Source organism: Drosophila nasuta, unplaced genomic scaffold (assembly GCF_023558535.2).
Source record: "Drosophila nasuta strain 15112-1781.00 unplaced genomic scaffold, ASM2355853v1 ctg30_pilon, whole genome shotgun sequence".
NCBI classification, from domain to species: Eukaryota; Metazoa; Arthropoda; class Insecta; order Diptera; family Drosophilidae; genus Drosophila; species Drosophila nasuta.
The window spans coordinates 353,348-367,358 of NW_026869500.1; the positions used below are offsets into that span (position 1 = coordinate 353,348).

At 39.1% G+C, this 14,011-nt stretch overlaps 5 protein-coding genes across 5 annotated transcripts; 3 read left to right on the plus strand and 2 right to left on the minus strand.

Annotated features, from left to right (window-relative positions):
• Positions 1 to 1,440: 1,440 nt before the first annotated feature.
• Positions 1,441 to 3,981, plus strand: LOC132797905 (zinc finger protein 227-like). Its single transcript, XM_060809657.1, has 2 exons — positions 1,441 to 1,560; positions 3,577 to 3,981. Exons 1-2 carry the CDS (start codon positions 1,441 to 1,443, stop codon positions 3,979 to 3,981), a joined length of 525 nt encoding a protein of 174 aa, XP_060665640.1.
• A 380-nt stretch (positions 3,982 to 4,361) lies between these two features.
• Positions 4,362 to 4,802, minus strand: LOC132797906 (zinc finger protein 676-like). The gene has a single exon (XM_060809658.1). The coding sequence runs from the start codon at positions 4,800 to 4,802 to the stop codon at positions 4,362 to 4,364; it is 441 nt and encodes a 146-aa protein (XP_060665641.1).
• Positions 4,803 to 7,091: 2,289 nt separating this feature from the next.
• LOC132797907 (oocyte zinc finger protein XlCOF6.1-like) lies at positions 7,092 to 9,080 on the plus strand. The gene is made up of 3 exons (XM_060809659.1): positions 7,092 to 7,158; positions 7,481 to 7,905; positions 8,649 to 9,080. Exons 1-3 carry the CDS (start codon positions 7,092 to 7,094, stop codon positions 9,078 to 9,080), a joined length of 924 nt encoding a protein of 307 aa, XP_060665642.1.
• Positions 9,081 to 9,461: 381 nt separating this feature from the next.
• On the minus strand, positions 9,462 to 9,902 carry LOC132797908 (zinc finger protein 676-like). Its single transcript, XM_060809660.1, has one exon. It carries the CDS (start codon positions 9,900 to 9,902, stop codon positions 9,462 to 9,464), a length of 441 nt encoding a protein of 146 aa, XP_060665643.1.
• Positions 9,903 to 13,514: 3,612 nt separating this feature from the next.
• LOC132797909 (zinc finger protein Gfi-1b-like) lies at positions 13,515 to 13,946 on the plus strand. Its single transcript, XM_060809661.1, has one exon. It carries the CDS (start codon positions 13,515 to 13,517, stop codon positions 13,944 to 13,946), a length of 432 nt encoding a protein of 143 aa, XP_060665644.1.
• Positions 13,947 to 14,011: the final 65 nt, after the last annotated feature.

Sequence of the window (14,011 nt, forward strand, 5' to 3'; positions counted from 1 at the left end):
GTTCAAAGCTAATCAGTTGATTAGCTGATTTAGATCACACAAACCGAGAGCATAAGAGAGAGCAGCAAGGGCAATGTACGCAGCTGCGACACTGATTATTTATGCAAATCAATTGCATTCACAACACTTAGCGAGAGTATATTGAATCTCGCCGGGGTCTCCAAATGTTGCACTACTAAGCTTTATTAGCACGTCTATTGTTTATAAATAAAACACGCGAGATTCAAATTCAGTTGTTTATTAAATGGTACATATGTACGTATATGTAACCACCACTTTAGACTATTTGGCTGTGACTTGCGTAGTACCAAGCTTCGCCACCGACACGATAACAAGCAATTACAATTGAAGAGTCAAAACAAGAGTAAAGGCAATTAGCCTATCGAACTGCAAGCGATCGCTAACAGAGAGCATACAGCGCTGCCGGCAGATGCAGCGCTGCTGGCAGACGCTGTCACAGCATTGCATTCACATGCGCTGTCTGCTGCTCCCGACAGAGTGAGTACTTTCTATATACATTCATATGTACATATATGAGTATAATTTAGTAGTATATACAAGTTATAGTATATTACTATATTAAGAGTAGGTAGGTTAAGTATATATTAAGTAAATATTATCACGTTTGCTGATCTGGAAATGTTTCCGAGTCTGGTGTTGTTAACGCTCACATGCTCTATGTACACTGTATCTATCTGTATAGTTTATTTTAATAATCCTTTCACATACAATGTGTATGCGTGTATCGTCGGTCTGTCTAACTATACATTAAGTTGTTAATAGGGTTGGTTGATTCCATGAATCATCTTCACTCGATGCAGCATTCGCTGCAATACATCCTGGCTAAGTGCCTGTGAGGAGTACCAAACGGGCGAATCGGGCACACAAGATATATCTGGTTGGAAGTATAAAGCTTTGTTGCGCGTCTTTACACTTAAAAATGGAAAATATAAGTTAATCATATACAAAATAATTATATCTATTGAAATATACCAATTTGGTATTTCTCATTACAAAAGATTCTTGAACAACCGTGAACTGGTCAACCTAAAAGTGTTTCGCTCTCTGCTCTTTAAGCTCTCTTCCTTTTTGTATTTTTGACATAGAACGGACAAGTTGTACAAGTGAAGAAATATAACAAGAAATAATTTAAAACAAAACAACCACTCGCCTTATTTAATTGATTTGAATCTGGGAAGCCTTTTTACAACAATATCAATTAGAAAATACCATTTCGATTTATAGAATTCGAGTAGAGCCACAGGACAGCGCCGTAGATTCTCTTCGTTTTCGTGCTGTTCGTACTTCTTTTTCTTGTGCGGATTGGCATCTGTTTTACAAAGGTCAAAATATATTAGTAAAATCATTCAACAAGTCTTTGATCTCAATAGCTCTTACCCTTCCAGACCTTCCGCGTGCTGGGAACATTGAAGTTCTGCTATGCGCCATGAGCTGCAGCCGATGCCTGGCGAAGTTTTGGGTCTTCAGCGAAACAGTCCGATGACAAAGTTCTTCAAGTCACTGAAGAACCTGCTCTGCAACTATACCCTTAAGGAAAAGGTCATAAGTTTTCAATAAAGCATTGAATTTGGTATCTTGCTGTCTTCTGAATATATTATATTTCACCTGACTTATTCACAATAAATAGAAATTTCTCGACTTTTCTAATTCTTTACATTGGAATAATTTCAAGTCTGTCTAAGGAGTGAGTACTTTCTATATACATACATATGTACATATATGAGTATAATTTAGTAGTATATACAAGTTATAGTATATTAATATATTAAGAGTAGGTAGTTTAGTATATATTAAGTAAATATTATCACGTTTGCTGATCTGAAAATGTTTCCGAGTCTGGTGTTGTTAACGCCCACATGCTCTATGTACACTGTATCTATCTGTATAGTTTATTTTAATAATCCTTTCACATACAATGTGTATGCGTGTATCGTCGGTCTGTCTTACTATACATTAAGTTGTCAATAGGGTTGGTTGATTCCATGAATCATCTTCACTCGATGCAGCATTCGCTGCAATGCATCCTAGCTAAGCGCCTGTGAGGAGTACCAAACGGGCGAATCGGGCACACAAGATATATCTGGTTGGAAGTATAAAGCTTTGTTGCGCGTCTTTACACTTAAAAAATGGAAAATATGATTAACTTATATTATTATAAAGTATATATATTCTTGATCAGCGTCAACAGCCGAGACGATTGGCCATGTCCGTCTGTGTGTCTGTCCGTCCGTCCGTATGAACACCTATGTAGATCTCAGAGACTATAAAAGATAGAGCCATAATTTTTTTTCGACAACATTTGTTATGTTTGCACGCAGATCAAGTTTGTTTCAAATTTTTGCCACGCCCACTTCCGCCCCGCAAATCAAAAAATCGAATAACAAGCGTAAATTTAAAGCTAGAGCTGTGAATTTTGGTATATACTATAATTACTATAGTAGTTATGAAAATTTGGTTGCGATCAGATAAAAATTGTGGAAGTTTTTAAAGAAATACTTTTGTATGGGCAAAAACGCCTACTTACTAGGGCTCTTAGTTGCTTTGGCCGACAATCTGGTACATTGTGCCGTCTATGGTATATTTTGAATGGTGTGCTGTATCGATATACCAAACATACCTTTGGTATAGTTATAGTATTTTTTTAAGTATTTTCAGTATATTTTGAAAATAATACCGCAATATTTTGCCCTTATTAAAAATGGGTAGCGGGTATCTCACAGTCGAGCACACTCGACTGTAACTTTCTTACTTGTTTTGATTTGCGGGGGCTGAAGTGGGCGTGGCAAAAATTTGCCCGAAACAGTCCGCTTGATGATTGGAATGTTTGATCGCGAAAACCGAGGAACAGTTTCATTTCAAGATTTTGGAGCACATTGGAAATATGTAACCGATTGGCAAAATTGTTTTCGATCATTTGACAGAGACAATTCCGGAAATATTGATAAACATGAACTAAAGACTGCGTTTACATCATTTGGTTATCGTCTTTCCTATGTAGATCTCAGAGACTATAAAAGATAGAGCCATAATTTTTTTTTCGACAACATTTGTTATGTTTGCACGCAGATCAAGTTTGTTTCAAATTTTTGCCACGCCCACTTCCGCCCCCGTAAATCAAAATATCGAATAACAAGCGTAATTGTAAAGCTAGAATTGGTATATACAATAATAAGTATAGTATTTATGCTTCCTGAAAATTTGGTTGCGATCAGATAAAAAATGCCGAAGTTATTAAAGAAATACTTTTGTATGGGCAAAAACGCCTACTTACTAGGGGTCTAATTTGCTTTGGCCGACAATCTGGTTATTGTGCCGTCTATGGTATATTTTGAATGCGGTACTATATCGATATACCAAATATACCATTTGGTATATTTTTTAAGTGTTTTAGTATATTTGGTATATATTAATAATAATACCACAAAATATATTTTTAGTATTTTCGGTATATTTTGAAAATGATACCGCAATTTTTTGCCTTTATTAAAAATGGGTAGCGGGTATCTCACAGTCGGGCACACTCGACTGTAACTTTCTTACTTGTTTTTTTTGTAGATGTGCAGCAAGCAGCTGAGCACGAGTAACTCCTTTAAATATCACATGCATTGCATGGCGAGGATCGTCCCTATGTGGACACGCAACGCAAACGATGACCATGCAACGCTTCACAATCCCAACAAATGTCGCACGTGCGGCAAAACGTATCGTCAGGCCTCTTCGCTGCGCTCCCATCTCTTGAGCCACACCGGTGTCAAGCCCTTCACCTGCGACATATGCGGAAAGGGTTTAACACAGAAGTCCGGCTACAAGAAGCACATGCTGACGCAGACGGGCGAAAAGCCGCATACCTGCGACAGCTGTGGACGCAGCTTCCGCTACTCCAGCAATTTGATTGCCCACAAACGTTCGCATTCCCGCAAAGTTTGTGCCGTTGATCAACAAAAGGAGCAGCTCGAATAATGCTATATGTACGACTATATATATATAGAAGCCACCACGAAGCCAAAACACTTCCATCTTATGAAAACCTTATGTACAAGAATCAACAAACATCAATCGGCAAATTGCTGTTAAGTTTAGTTCTAAGCGGCTGGCACCGCATTTTCCATTTTGGATATTCATGCCCTGCGGCAAACTTAATATTCACATAGAATAAGTAAAGTACATTTTGATATTTTTAAATGTGGAAATTCGAAAGATTTGACAGCGAAAGTTTTCCTTGTAATTTCACTTATTATTGTTGAAATTATTTTATCTTTGTGTGGGTGTGGACACCTGCTGATCACTGACATCGGGCATTGTGCTTCCGCTCATCACCGTGCGACGTCTAGCGACCGTCGTTAACCGTTCCGATTGCTGTTGCTGCGACGGCGACAATTGCGATTGGGACTGTGCTGAGCATGGGTGCGCATGTGTGCCGCCAGGCTAGAGGTGGTCAGATAGAAGCGTTCACAGATGTTACACTGATCTTGCGATTGGGACTGTGCTGAGCTATTGGTTGTGCCGCCGCCGCTGACGCTGCTGATGATGGTGGCAGTGACGGGCGCCTCCTTATTATGGACACGCATATGGATACTGAGGCCTTTCTTGGTTGGGAATGCCTTCATGCATTTGTCGCACTTGAAGGGCTTTTCGCCCGAATGACTGATTTTATGTTGCCGGACCGCATACGGCCGCTCCCCGGTGTGCGTCACTTTGTGGCGACGCAGATGATCGAAGGCCGCATAGCTGCGTCCGCATTGATCGCATTTATACGGCTTGTCCTCGGCATGGGTGCGCATGTGTCCCGCCAGGCTAGCGCCTTACAAATTATTTAAAATAGCAAAAAATAGCAAATTTTTTTTGTGAAATAGCCAACATAACAGGCTCCTGCAAAATTGAGTGGTTTCTAGTTTTAGGTCATGCAAAATAGCCAAATCTGGCTAGAAAATAGCCAAGTTGGCAACACTCTATACCAGAAAATAAATATACAAACATAGAGAACAATACCACATTACACAGACTAGAGACAAGCACATGTTAATAGACAAACAGGTTAAAGTCAAACAATACAAACACGTACATAGGTCGTTTTACCTCTTCTGCATTAATAAGCTGATATATTTTTTGTAATCTGATTGCCTTTTCGCGCTTTTGAAAACCAATTATAGGTTTCGTAAACAATATATTCTAAGGCCTCGCGTAAAAATGTTTACATGTACTGTTGACAGCCAGTTGTAGTGAATGGCATACACACTTAATTAAAATTAGGGAAGGAACTCTTTTTTTCAACTCCGTGTACACACTTTGCTTTGAACCAACCATAACACTTGCGTTGTCCGTGCCGATTCCAATCAAATTCCCAAGGTTTCATTTAAAGTTGTTAAGTTCCTGGCAGAGGGTGTTCGCAATCGTTTTCGCGTCGCCCTCCTCGAGCGGAACCAGGGATAAAAATGTGGAAACCATGATGCTCCGTGTTGAACTAAAATAGTTTATACCAAGACCTATATTTAATTGTGTTTTAGGATGATTAGCATTTTAACTTACCAAGGGTCTTGCAGACACTTATATCAGTACTTGCATCAAGCAACAAGCTGATTTAAAGCTTGGAGCCCAAATATTTGTTATTATACTGGTGCACTTTGAAGCTTTATAGCACCGCCATCCTGAAAATTTGTCCCTCACAACAATCCCAAATGGTCAATTGGGCTCACCGATGAATGCGCCGCAACATACAAAGACAATGCCGCCTCTTGCCGGCAGGTTTTTGGAGAGACAGATGGAACGAACGTTATTTTGTTCGTCTGTGAAAACGCAGATGACGAAGACTTGTGCTTATTTGTCTTGGCATGCGCGTGCAAATCCAAAAGCTTCGCATTAATGCTGGATTTGGAATATTTGCAAAAGCATTTTTGATCATCAGCTGTATCCAAAGTTAGCCAATCCTTAAGTGGTGGGTCTTCCAACCAAGCATGTCGCGGTTTTGCTTATAAACTTTTGGCATTTCAACTGTCACAGGATCGTTTTGAAAATTGTGAAATACCCAGATGGTGATGGTATAACACTAGTAAAAATCGATAATAATGTAAAGATCTTTTGGCATATCGATGTTTTTTACCATTGCAATGCAAAAATACTGCAAGGTTTTAAAGTGTGGCATCGTGAAACATAAAAATACACAAAGTTACCACATGTTTTAAGAAACTAAAGTAGTTTTCAATTTATCCCGCATTTTGCTTTTAAAACCGTCAAATCTAGCGGGCAAATAGCTAAAGTGGCAACGCTGGTCGCGATAGCTTCGACTGGCGATGAGGCAGTCATTTCCGCTTTTTGCGTGAAAAATATGAAAACATCGGGCAGCGGGAATTCTGGATTTTTGACCAAATTTAAGCAGCTTTTTTTTTTTAGTTTACTTTTACTCAAATTTTAGTGATGTTTAAATTGAATTTAACAGCTAAAATGTTAAAAATGTATTTCTATCGACAAAATATCGATATTTACTTGGATCGAATAACTTCCCTCAAAAGTTTGCACCTAAATTGGAGCGTCTTGCATCACTAACATTGTGAAATTCGCTTGCACTAAAACAAATTGACGATGCCAAAAGAAGTCTACAAGCTACGAGTGATTTTGAATTGTTTTCCTGTTTTATTTTCTTTTCTGATAATTGCAAAAATTAACAAATTCGTATGCAAACCAAAAAATGAACGAATTTATATATTTTATCATAAAACAGAAAAAGTTGCTAAAATCAATCTTAGCTTTTAATATAGTGCTAACCAAAAGCTTTAAGAATAACCTTCACTTATTTTTATATCCGCTACCCATAGAGTAGAAGGGTATTATAACTTTGTGCCGGCAGCAAAATGTATGTAACAGGTAGAAGGAGGCATCTCCGACCCTATAAAGTGTATAAATATTCTTGACCAGCGTCAACAGCCAAGACGATCTAGCCATGTCCGTCTGTGTGTATGAATATTTTTTTTCGACAGGCTTTGTTATGTTTGTACGTATGTAGATCAAGTTTGTTTCAAATTTTTGCCATCCGCGGTGTATGTCCGTTCTTATTGTGATCCTTAACGTTGGCGGCCATGCTTCAGCTATGCTTCAACTATGAGCGGCGTGTTGCCAGTGGCACAATGTTTATTCACATCGGCTGTTAGTTACAGTCGAGTGTGCTCGACTGTGAGATACCCGCTACCCATTTTTAATAAAGGCAAAATATTGCGGTATTATTTTCAAAATATACCGAAATTACTAAAAAAAAATACTGAAAATATACCAAATGGTATGTTTGGTATATCAATATAGTACACCATTAAAAAAATATACCATAGACGGCACAATGTACCAGATTGTCGGCCAAAGCAGCTAAGTAGGCGTTTTTGTCCATACAAAAGTATTTCTTTAATAACTTCCACAATTTTTATCTGATCGCAACCAGGTACTATAGTAATTATAGTACATACCAAAACTTTAGCTTTGGGCGGAAGTGGGCGTCGCAAAATTTTGCCCGAAACAGTCCGCTTGATGATTGGAATGTTTGATCGCGAAAACCGAGGAACAGTTTCATTTCAAGATTTTGGAGCACTTTGGAAATATGTAACCGATTGGCAAAATTGTTTTCGGTCATTTGGCAGAGACAATTCCGGAAATATTGATAAACATGAACTAAAGACTGCGCTTACATCATTTGGTTATCGTCTTTCCGACCACCTTGTTGAAGTTCTTTTACGTAAATTCGATCGATTTGGTCGTGGGACTATTCTTTTTGACGATTTTATTCAATGTTGCATTGTCCTCTATGTAAGTATATGTATATCTTGGACATCTATGTATATATGTATGCACTGTGCCAAACTTAATTACGAATTATTTTCTGCCACTAATATATTTATAACATTTTTATACCCGCTACCCATAGGGTAGAAGGGTATTATAACTTTGTGCCGACAAGAAATGTATGTAACAGGTAGAAGGAGGCATCTCCGACCCTATAAAGTATATATTCTTGATCAGCGTCAACAGCCGAGACGATCTGGCCATGTCCGTCTGTGTGTCTGTCCGTCCGTCCGTATGAACACCTATGTAGATCTCAGAGACTATAAAAGATAGAGCCATAATTTTTTTCGACAGCATTTGTTATGTTTGCACGCAGATCAAGTTTGTTTCAAATTTTTGTCACGCCCACTTCCGCCCCCGTAAATCAAAAAATCGAATAACAAGCGTAATTGTAAAGCTAGAATTGGTATATACAATAATAAGTATAGTATTTATGATTCCTGAAAATTTGGTTGCGATCAGATAAAAATGCCGAAGTTATTAAAGAAATACTTTTGTATGGGCAAAAACGCCTACTTACTAGGGGTCTAATTTGCTTTGGCCGACAATCTGGTATATTGTGTCGTCTATGGTATATTTTGAATGCGGTACTATATCGATATACCAAATATACCATTTGGTATATTTTTAAGTGTTTTAGTATATTTGGTATATATTAATAATAATACCCCAAAATATATTTTTAGTATTTTCGGTATATTTTGAAAATGATACCGCAATTTTTTGCCTTTATTAAAAATGGGTAGCGGGTATCTCACAGTCGAGCACACTCGACTGTAACTTTCTTGCTTGTTTTTTTTTTGTAGATGTGCAGCAAGCAGCTGAGCACGAGTAACTCCTTTAAATATCACATGCAATTGCATGGCGAGGATCGTCCCCATGTGTGCAACATTTGCGGCGATTCATTCAAGACACGCAACGCAAACGATGGCCATGCAACGCTTCACAATCCCAACAAATGTCGCACGTGCGGCAAAACGTATCGTCAGGCCTCTTCGCTGCGCTCCCATCTCTTGAGCCACACCGGTGTCAAGCCCTTCACCTGCGACATATGCGGAAAGGGTTTAACACAGAAGTCCGGCTACAAGAAGCACATGCTGACGCAGACGGGCGAAAAGCCGCATACCTGCGACAGCTGTGGACGCAGCTTCCGCTACTCCAGCAATTTGATTGCCCACAAACGTTCGCATTCCCGCAAAGTTTGTGCCGTTGATCAACAAAAGGAGCAGCTCGAATAATGCTATATGTACGACTATATATATATAGAAGCCACCATGAAGCCAAAACACTTCCATCTTATGAAAACCTTATGTACAAGAATCAACAAACATCAATCGGCAAATTGCTGTTAAGTTTAGTTCTAATCGGCTGGCACCGCATTTTCCATTTTGGATATTCATGCCCTGCGGCAAACTTAATATTCACATAGAATAAGTAAAGTACATTTTGATATTTTTTAAATGTGGAAATTCGAAAGATTTGACAGCGAAAGTTTTCCTTGTAATTTCACTTATTATTGTTGAAATTATTTTATCTTTGTGTGGGTGTGGACACCTGCTGATCACTGACATCGGGCATTGTGCTTCCGCTCATCACCGTGCGACGTCTAGCGACCCTCGTTAACCGTTCCGATTGCTGTTGCTGCGACGGCGACAATTGCGATTGGGACTGTGCTGAGCATGGGTGCGCATGTGTGCCGCCAGGCTAGAGGTGGTCAGATAGAAGCGTTCACAGATGTTACACTGATCTTGCGATTGGGACTGTGCTGAGCTATTGGTTGTGCCGCCGCCGCCGACGCTGCTGATGATGGTGGCAGTGACGGGCGCCTCCTTATTAGGGACACGCATATGGATACTGAGGCCTTTCTTGGTTGGGAATGCCTTCATGCATTTGTCGCACTTGAAGGGCTTTTCGCCCGAATGACTGATTTTATGTTGCCGGACCGCATACGGCCGCTCCCCGGTGTGCGTCACTTTGTGGCGACGCAGATGATCGAAGGACGCATAGCTGCGTACGCATTGATCGCATTTATACGGCTTGTCCTCGGCATGGGTGCGCATGTGTCCCGCCAGGCTAGCGCCTTACAAATTATTTAAAAGAGAAAATATTTTTTGTGAAATAGCCAACATAACAGGCTCCTGCAAAATTGAGTGGTTTCTAGTTTTAGGTCATGCAAAATAGCCAAATCTGGCTAGAAAATAGCCAAGTTGGCAACACTGTATACCAGAAAATAAATATACAAACATAGAGAACAATACCACATTACACAGACTAGAGACAAGCACATGTTAATAGACAAACAGGTTAAAGTCAAACAATACAAACACGTACATAGGTCGTTTTACCTCTTCTGCATTAATAAGCTGATATATTTTTTGTAATCTGATTGCCTTTTCGCGCTTTTGAAAACCAATTATAGGTTTCGTAAACAATATATTCTAAGGCCTCGCGTAAAAAATGTTTACATGTACTGTTGACAGCCAGTTGTAGTGAATGGCATACACACTTAATTAAAATTAGGGAAGGAACTCTTTTTCAACTCCGTGTACACACTTTGCTTTGAACCAACCATAACACTTGCGTTGTCCGTGCCGATTCCAATCAAATTCCCAAGGTTTCATTTAAAGTTGTTAAGTTCCTGGCAGAGGGTGTTCGCAATCGTTTTCGCGTCGCCCTCCTCGAGCGGAACCAGGGATAAAAATGTGGAAACCATGATGCTCCGTGTTGAACTAAAATAGTTTATACCAAGACCTATATTTAATTGTGTTTTAGGATGATTAGCATTTTAACTTACCAAGGGTCTTGCAGACACTTATATCAGTACTTGCATCAAGCAACAAGCTGATTTAAAGCTTGGAGCCCAAATATTTGTTATTATACTGGTGCACTTTGAAGCTTTATAGCACCGCCATCCTGAAAATTTGTCCCTCACAACAATCCCAAATGGTCAATTGGGCTCACCGATGAATGCGCCGCAACATACAAAGACAATGCCGCCTCTTGCCGGCAGGTTTTTGGAGAGACAGATGGAACGAACGTTATTTTGTTCGTCTGTGAAAACGCAGATGACGAAGACTTGTGCTTATTTGTCTTGGCATGCGCGTGCAAATCCAAAAGCTTCGCATTAATGCTGGATTTGGAATATTTGCAAAAGCATTTTTGATCATCAGCTGTATCCAAAGTTAGCCAATCCTTAAGTGGTGGGTCTTCCAACCAAGCATGTCGCGGTTTTTGCTTATAAACTTTTGGCATTTCAACTGTCACAGGATCGTTTTGAAAATTGTGAAATACCCAGATGGTGATGGTATAACACTAGTAAAATCGATAATAATGTAAAGATCTTTTGGCATATCGATGTTTTTTACCATTGCAATGCAAAAATACTGCAAGGTTTTAAAGTGTGGCATCGTAAAACATAAAAATACACAAAGTTACCACATGTTTTAAGAAACTAAAGTAGTTTTCAATTTATCCCGCATTTTGCTTTTAAAAACCGTCAAATCTAGCGGGCAAATAGCTAAAGTGGCAACGCTGGTCGCGATAGCTTCGACTGGCGATGAGGCAGTCATTTCCGCTTTTTGCGTGAAAAATATGAAAACATCGGGCAGCGGGAATTCTGGATTTTTGACCAAATTTAAGCAGCTTTTTTTTTTTAGTTTACTTTTACTCAAATTTTAGTGATGTTTAAATTGAATTTAACAGCTAAAATGTTAAAAATGTATTTCTATCGACAAAATATCGATATTTACTTGGATCGAATAACTTCCCTCAAAAGTTTGCACCTAAATTGGAGCGTCTTGCATCACTAACATTGTGAAATTCGCTTGCACTAAAACAAATTGACGATGCCAAAAGAAGTCTATTATAACTTTGTGCCGGCAGCAAAATGTATGTAACAGGTAGAAGGAGGCATCTCCGACCCTATAAAGTGTATAAATATTCTTGACCAGCGTCAACAGCCAAGACGATCTAGCCATGTCCGTCTGTGTATATGAATATTTTTTTTCGACAGGCTTTGTTATGTTTGTACGTATGTTGATCAAGTTTGTTTCAAATTTTTGCCATCCGCGGTGTATGTCCGTTCTTATTGTGATCCTTAACGTTGGCGGCCATGCTTCAGCTATGCTTCAACTATGAGCGGCGTGTTGCCAGTGGCACAATGTTTATTCACATCGGCTGTTAGTTACAGTCGAGTGTGCTCGACTGTGAGATACCCGCTACCCATTTTTATTAAAGGCAAAATATTGCGGTATTATTTTCAAAATATACCGAAATTACTAAAAATACTGAAAATATACCAAATGGTATGTTTGGTATATCAATAAAGTACACCATTAAAAAATATACCATAGACGGCACAATGTACCAGATTGTCGGCCAAAGCAGCTAAGTAGGCGTTTTTGTCCATACAAAAGTATCTCTTTAATAACTTTCACAATTTTTATCTGATCGCAACCAGGTACTATAGTAATTATAGTACATACCAAAACTTTAGCTTTAAAATTACGCTTGTTATTCGATTTTTTTGATTTGCGTGGGCGGAAGTGGGCGTGGCAAAATTTTGCCCGAAACAGTCCGCTTGATGATTGGAATGTTTGATCGCGAAAACCGAGGAACAGTTTCATTTCAAGATTTTGGAGCACTTTGGAAATATGTAACCGATTGGCAAAATTGTTTTCGGTCATTTGGCAGAGACAATTCCGGAAATATTGATAAACATGAACTAAAGACTGCGCTTACATCATTTGGTTATCGTCTTTCCGACCACCTTGTTGAAGTTCTTTTACGTAAATTCGATCGATTTGGTCGTGGGACTATTCTTTTTGACGATTTTATTCAATGTTGCATTGTCCTCTATGTAAGTATATGTATATCTTGGACATCTATGTATATATGTATGCACTGTGCCAAACTTAATTACGAATTATTTTCTGCCACTAATATATTTATAACATTTTTATACCCGCTACCCATAGGGTAGAAGGGTATTATAACTTTGTGCCGACAAGAAATGTATGTAACAGGTAGAAGGAGGCATCTCCGACCCTATAAAGTATATATATTCTTGATCAGCGTCAACAGCCGAGACGATCTGGCCATGTCCGTCTGTGTGTCTGTCCGTCCGTCCGTATGAACACCTATGTAGATCTCAGAGACTATAAAAGATAGAGCCATAATTTTTTTTCGACAGCATTTGTTATGTTTGCACGCAGATCAAGTTTGTTTCAAATTTTTGTCACGCCCACTTCCGCCCCCGTAAATCAAAAAATCGAATAACAAGCGTAATTGTAAAGCTAGAATTGGTATATACAATAATAAGTATAGTATTTATGATTATAAATTTGGTTGCGATCAGATAAAAAAATGCCGAAGTTATTAAAGAAATACTTTTGTATGGGCAAAAACGCCTACTTACTAGGGGTCTAATTTGCTTTGGCCGACAATCTGGTATATTGTGTCGTCTATGGTATATTTTGAATGCGGTACTATATCGATATACCAAATATACCATTTGGTATATTTTTAAGTGTTTTAGTATATTTGGTATATATTAATAATAATACCCCAAAATATATTTTTAGTATTTTCGGTATATTTTGAAAATGATACCGCAATTTTTTGCCTTTATTAAAAATGGGTAGCTGTAACTTTCTTACTTGTTTTTTTTGTAGATGTGCAGCAAGCAGCTGAGCACGAGTAACTCCTTTAAATATCACATGCAATTGCATGGCGAGGATCGTCCCCATGTGTGCAACATTTGCGGCGATTCATTCAAGACACGCAACGCAAACGATGGCCATGCAACGCTTCACAATCCCAACAAATGTCGCACGTGCGGCAAAACGTATCGTCAGGCCTCTTCGCTGCGCTCCCATCTCTTGAGCCACACCGGTGTCAAGCCCTTCACCTGCGACATATGCGGAAAGGGTTTAACACAGAAGTCCGGCTACAAGAAGCACATGCTGACGCAGACGGGCGAAAAGCCGCATACCTGCGACAGCTGTGGACGCAGCTTCCGCTACTCCAGCAATTTGATTGCCCACAAACGTTCGCATTCCCGCAAAGTTTGTGCCGTTGATCAACAAAAGGAGCAGCTCGAATAATGCTATATGTACGACTATATATATATAGAAGCCACCATGAAGCCAAAACACTTCCATCTTATGAA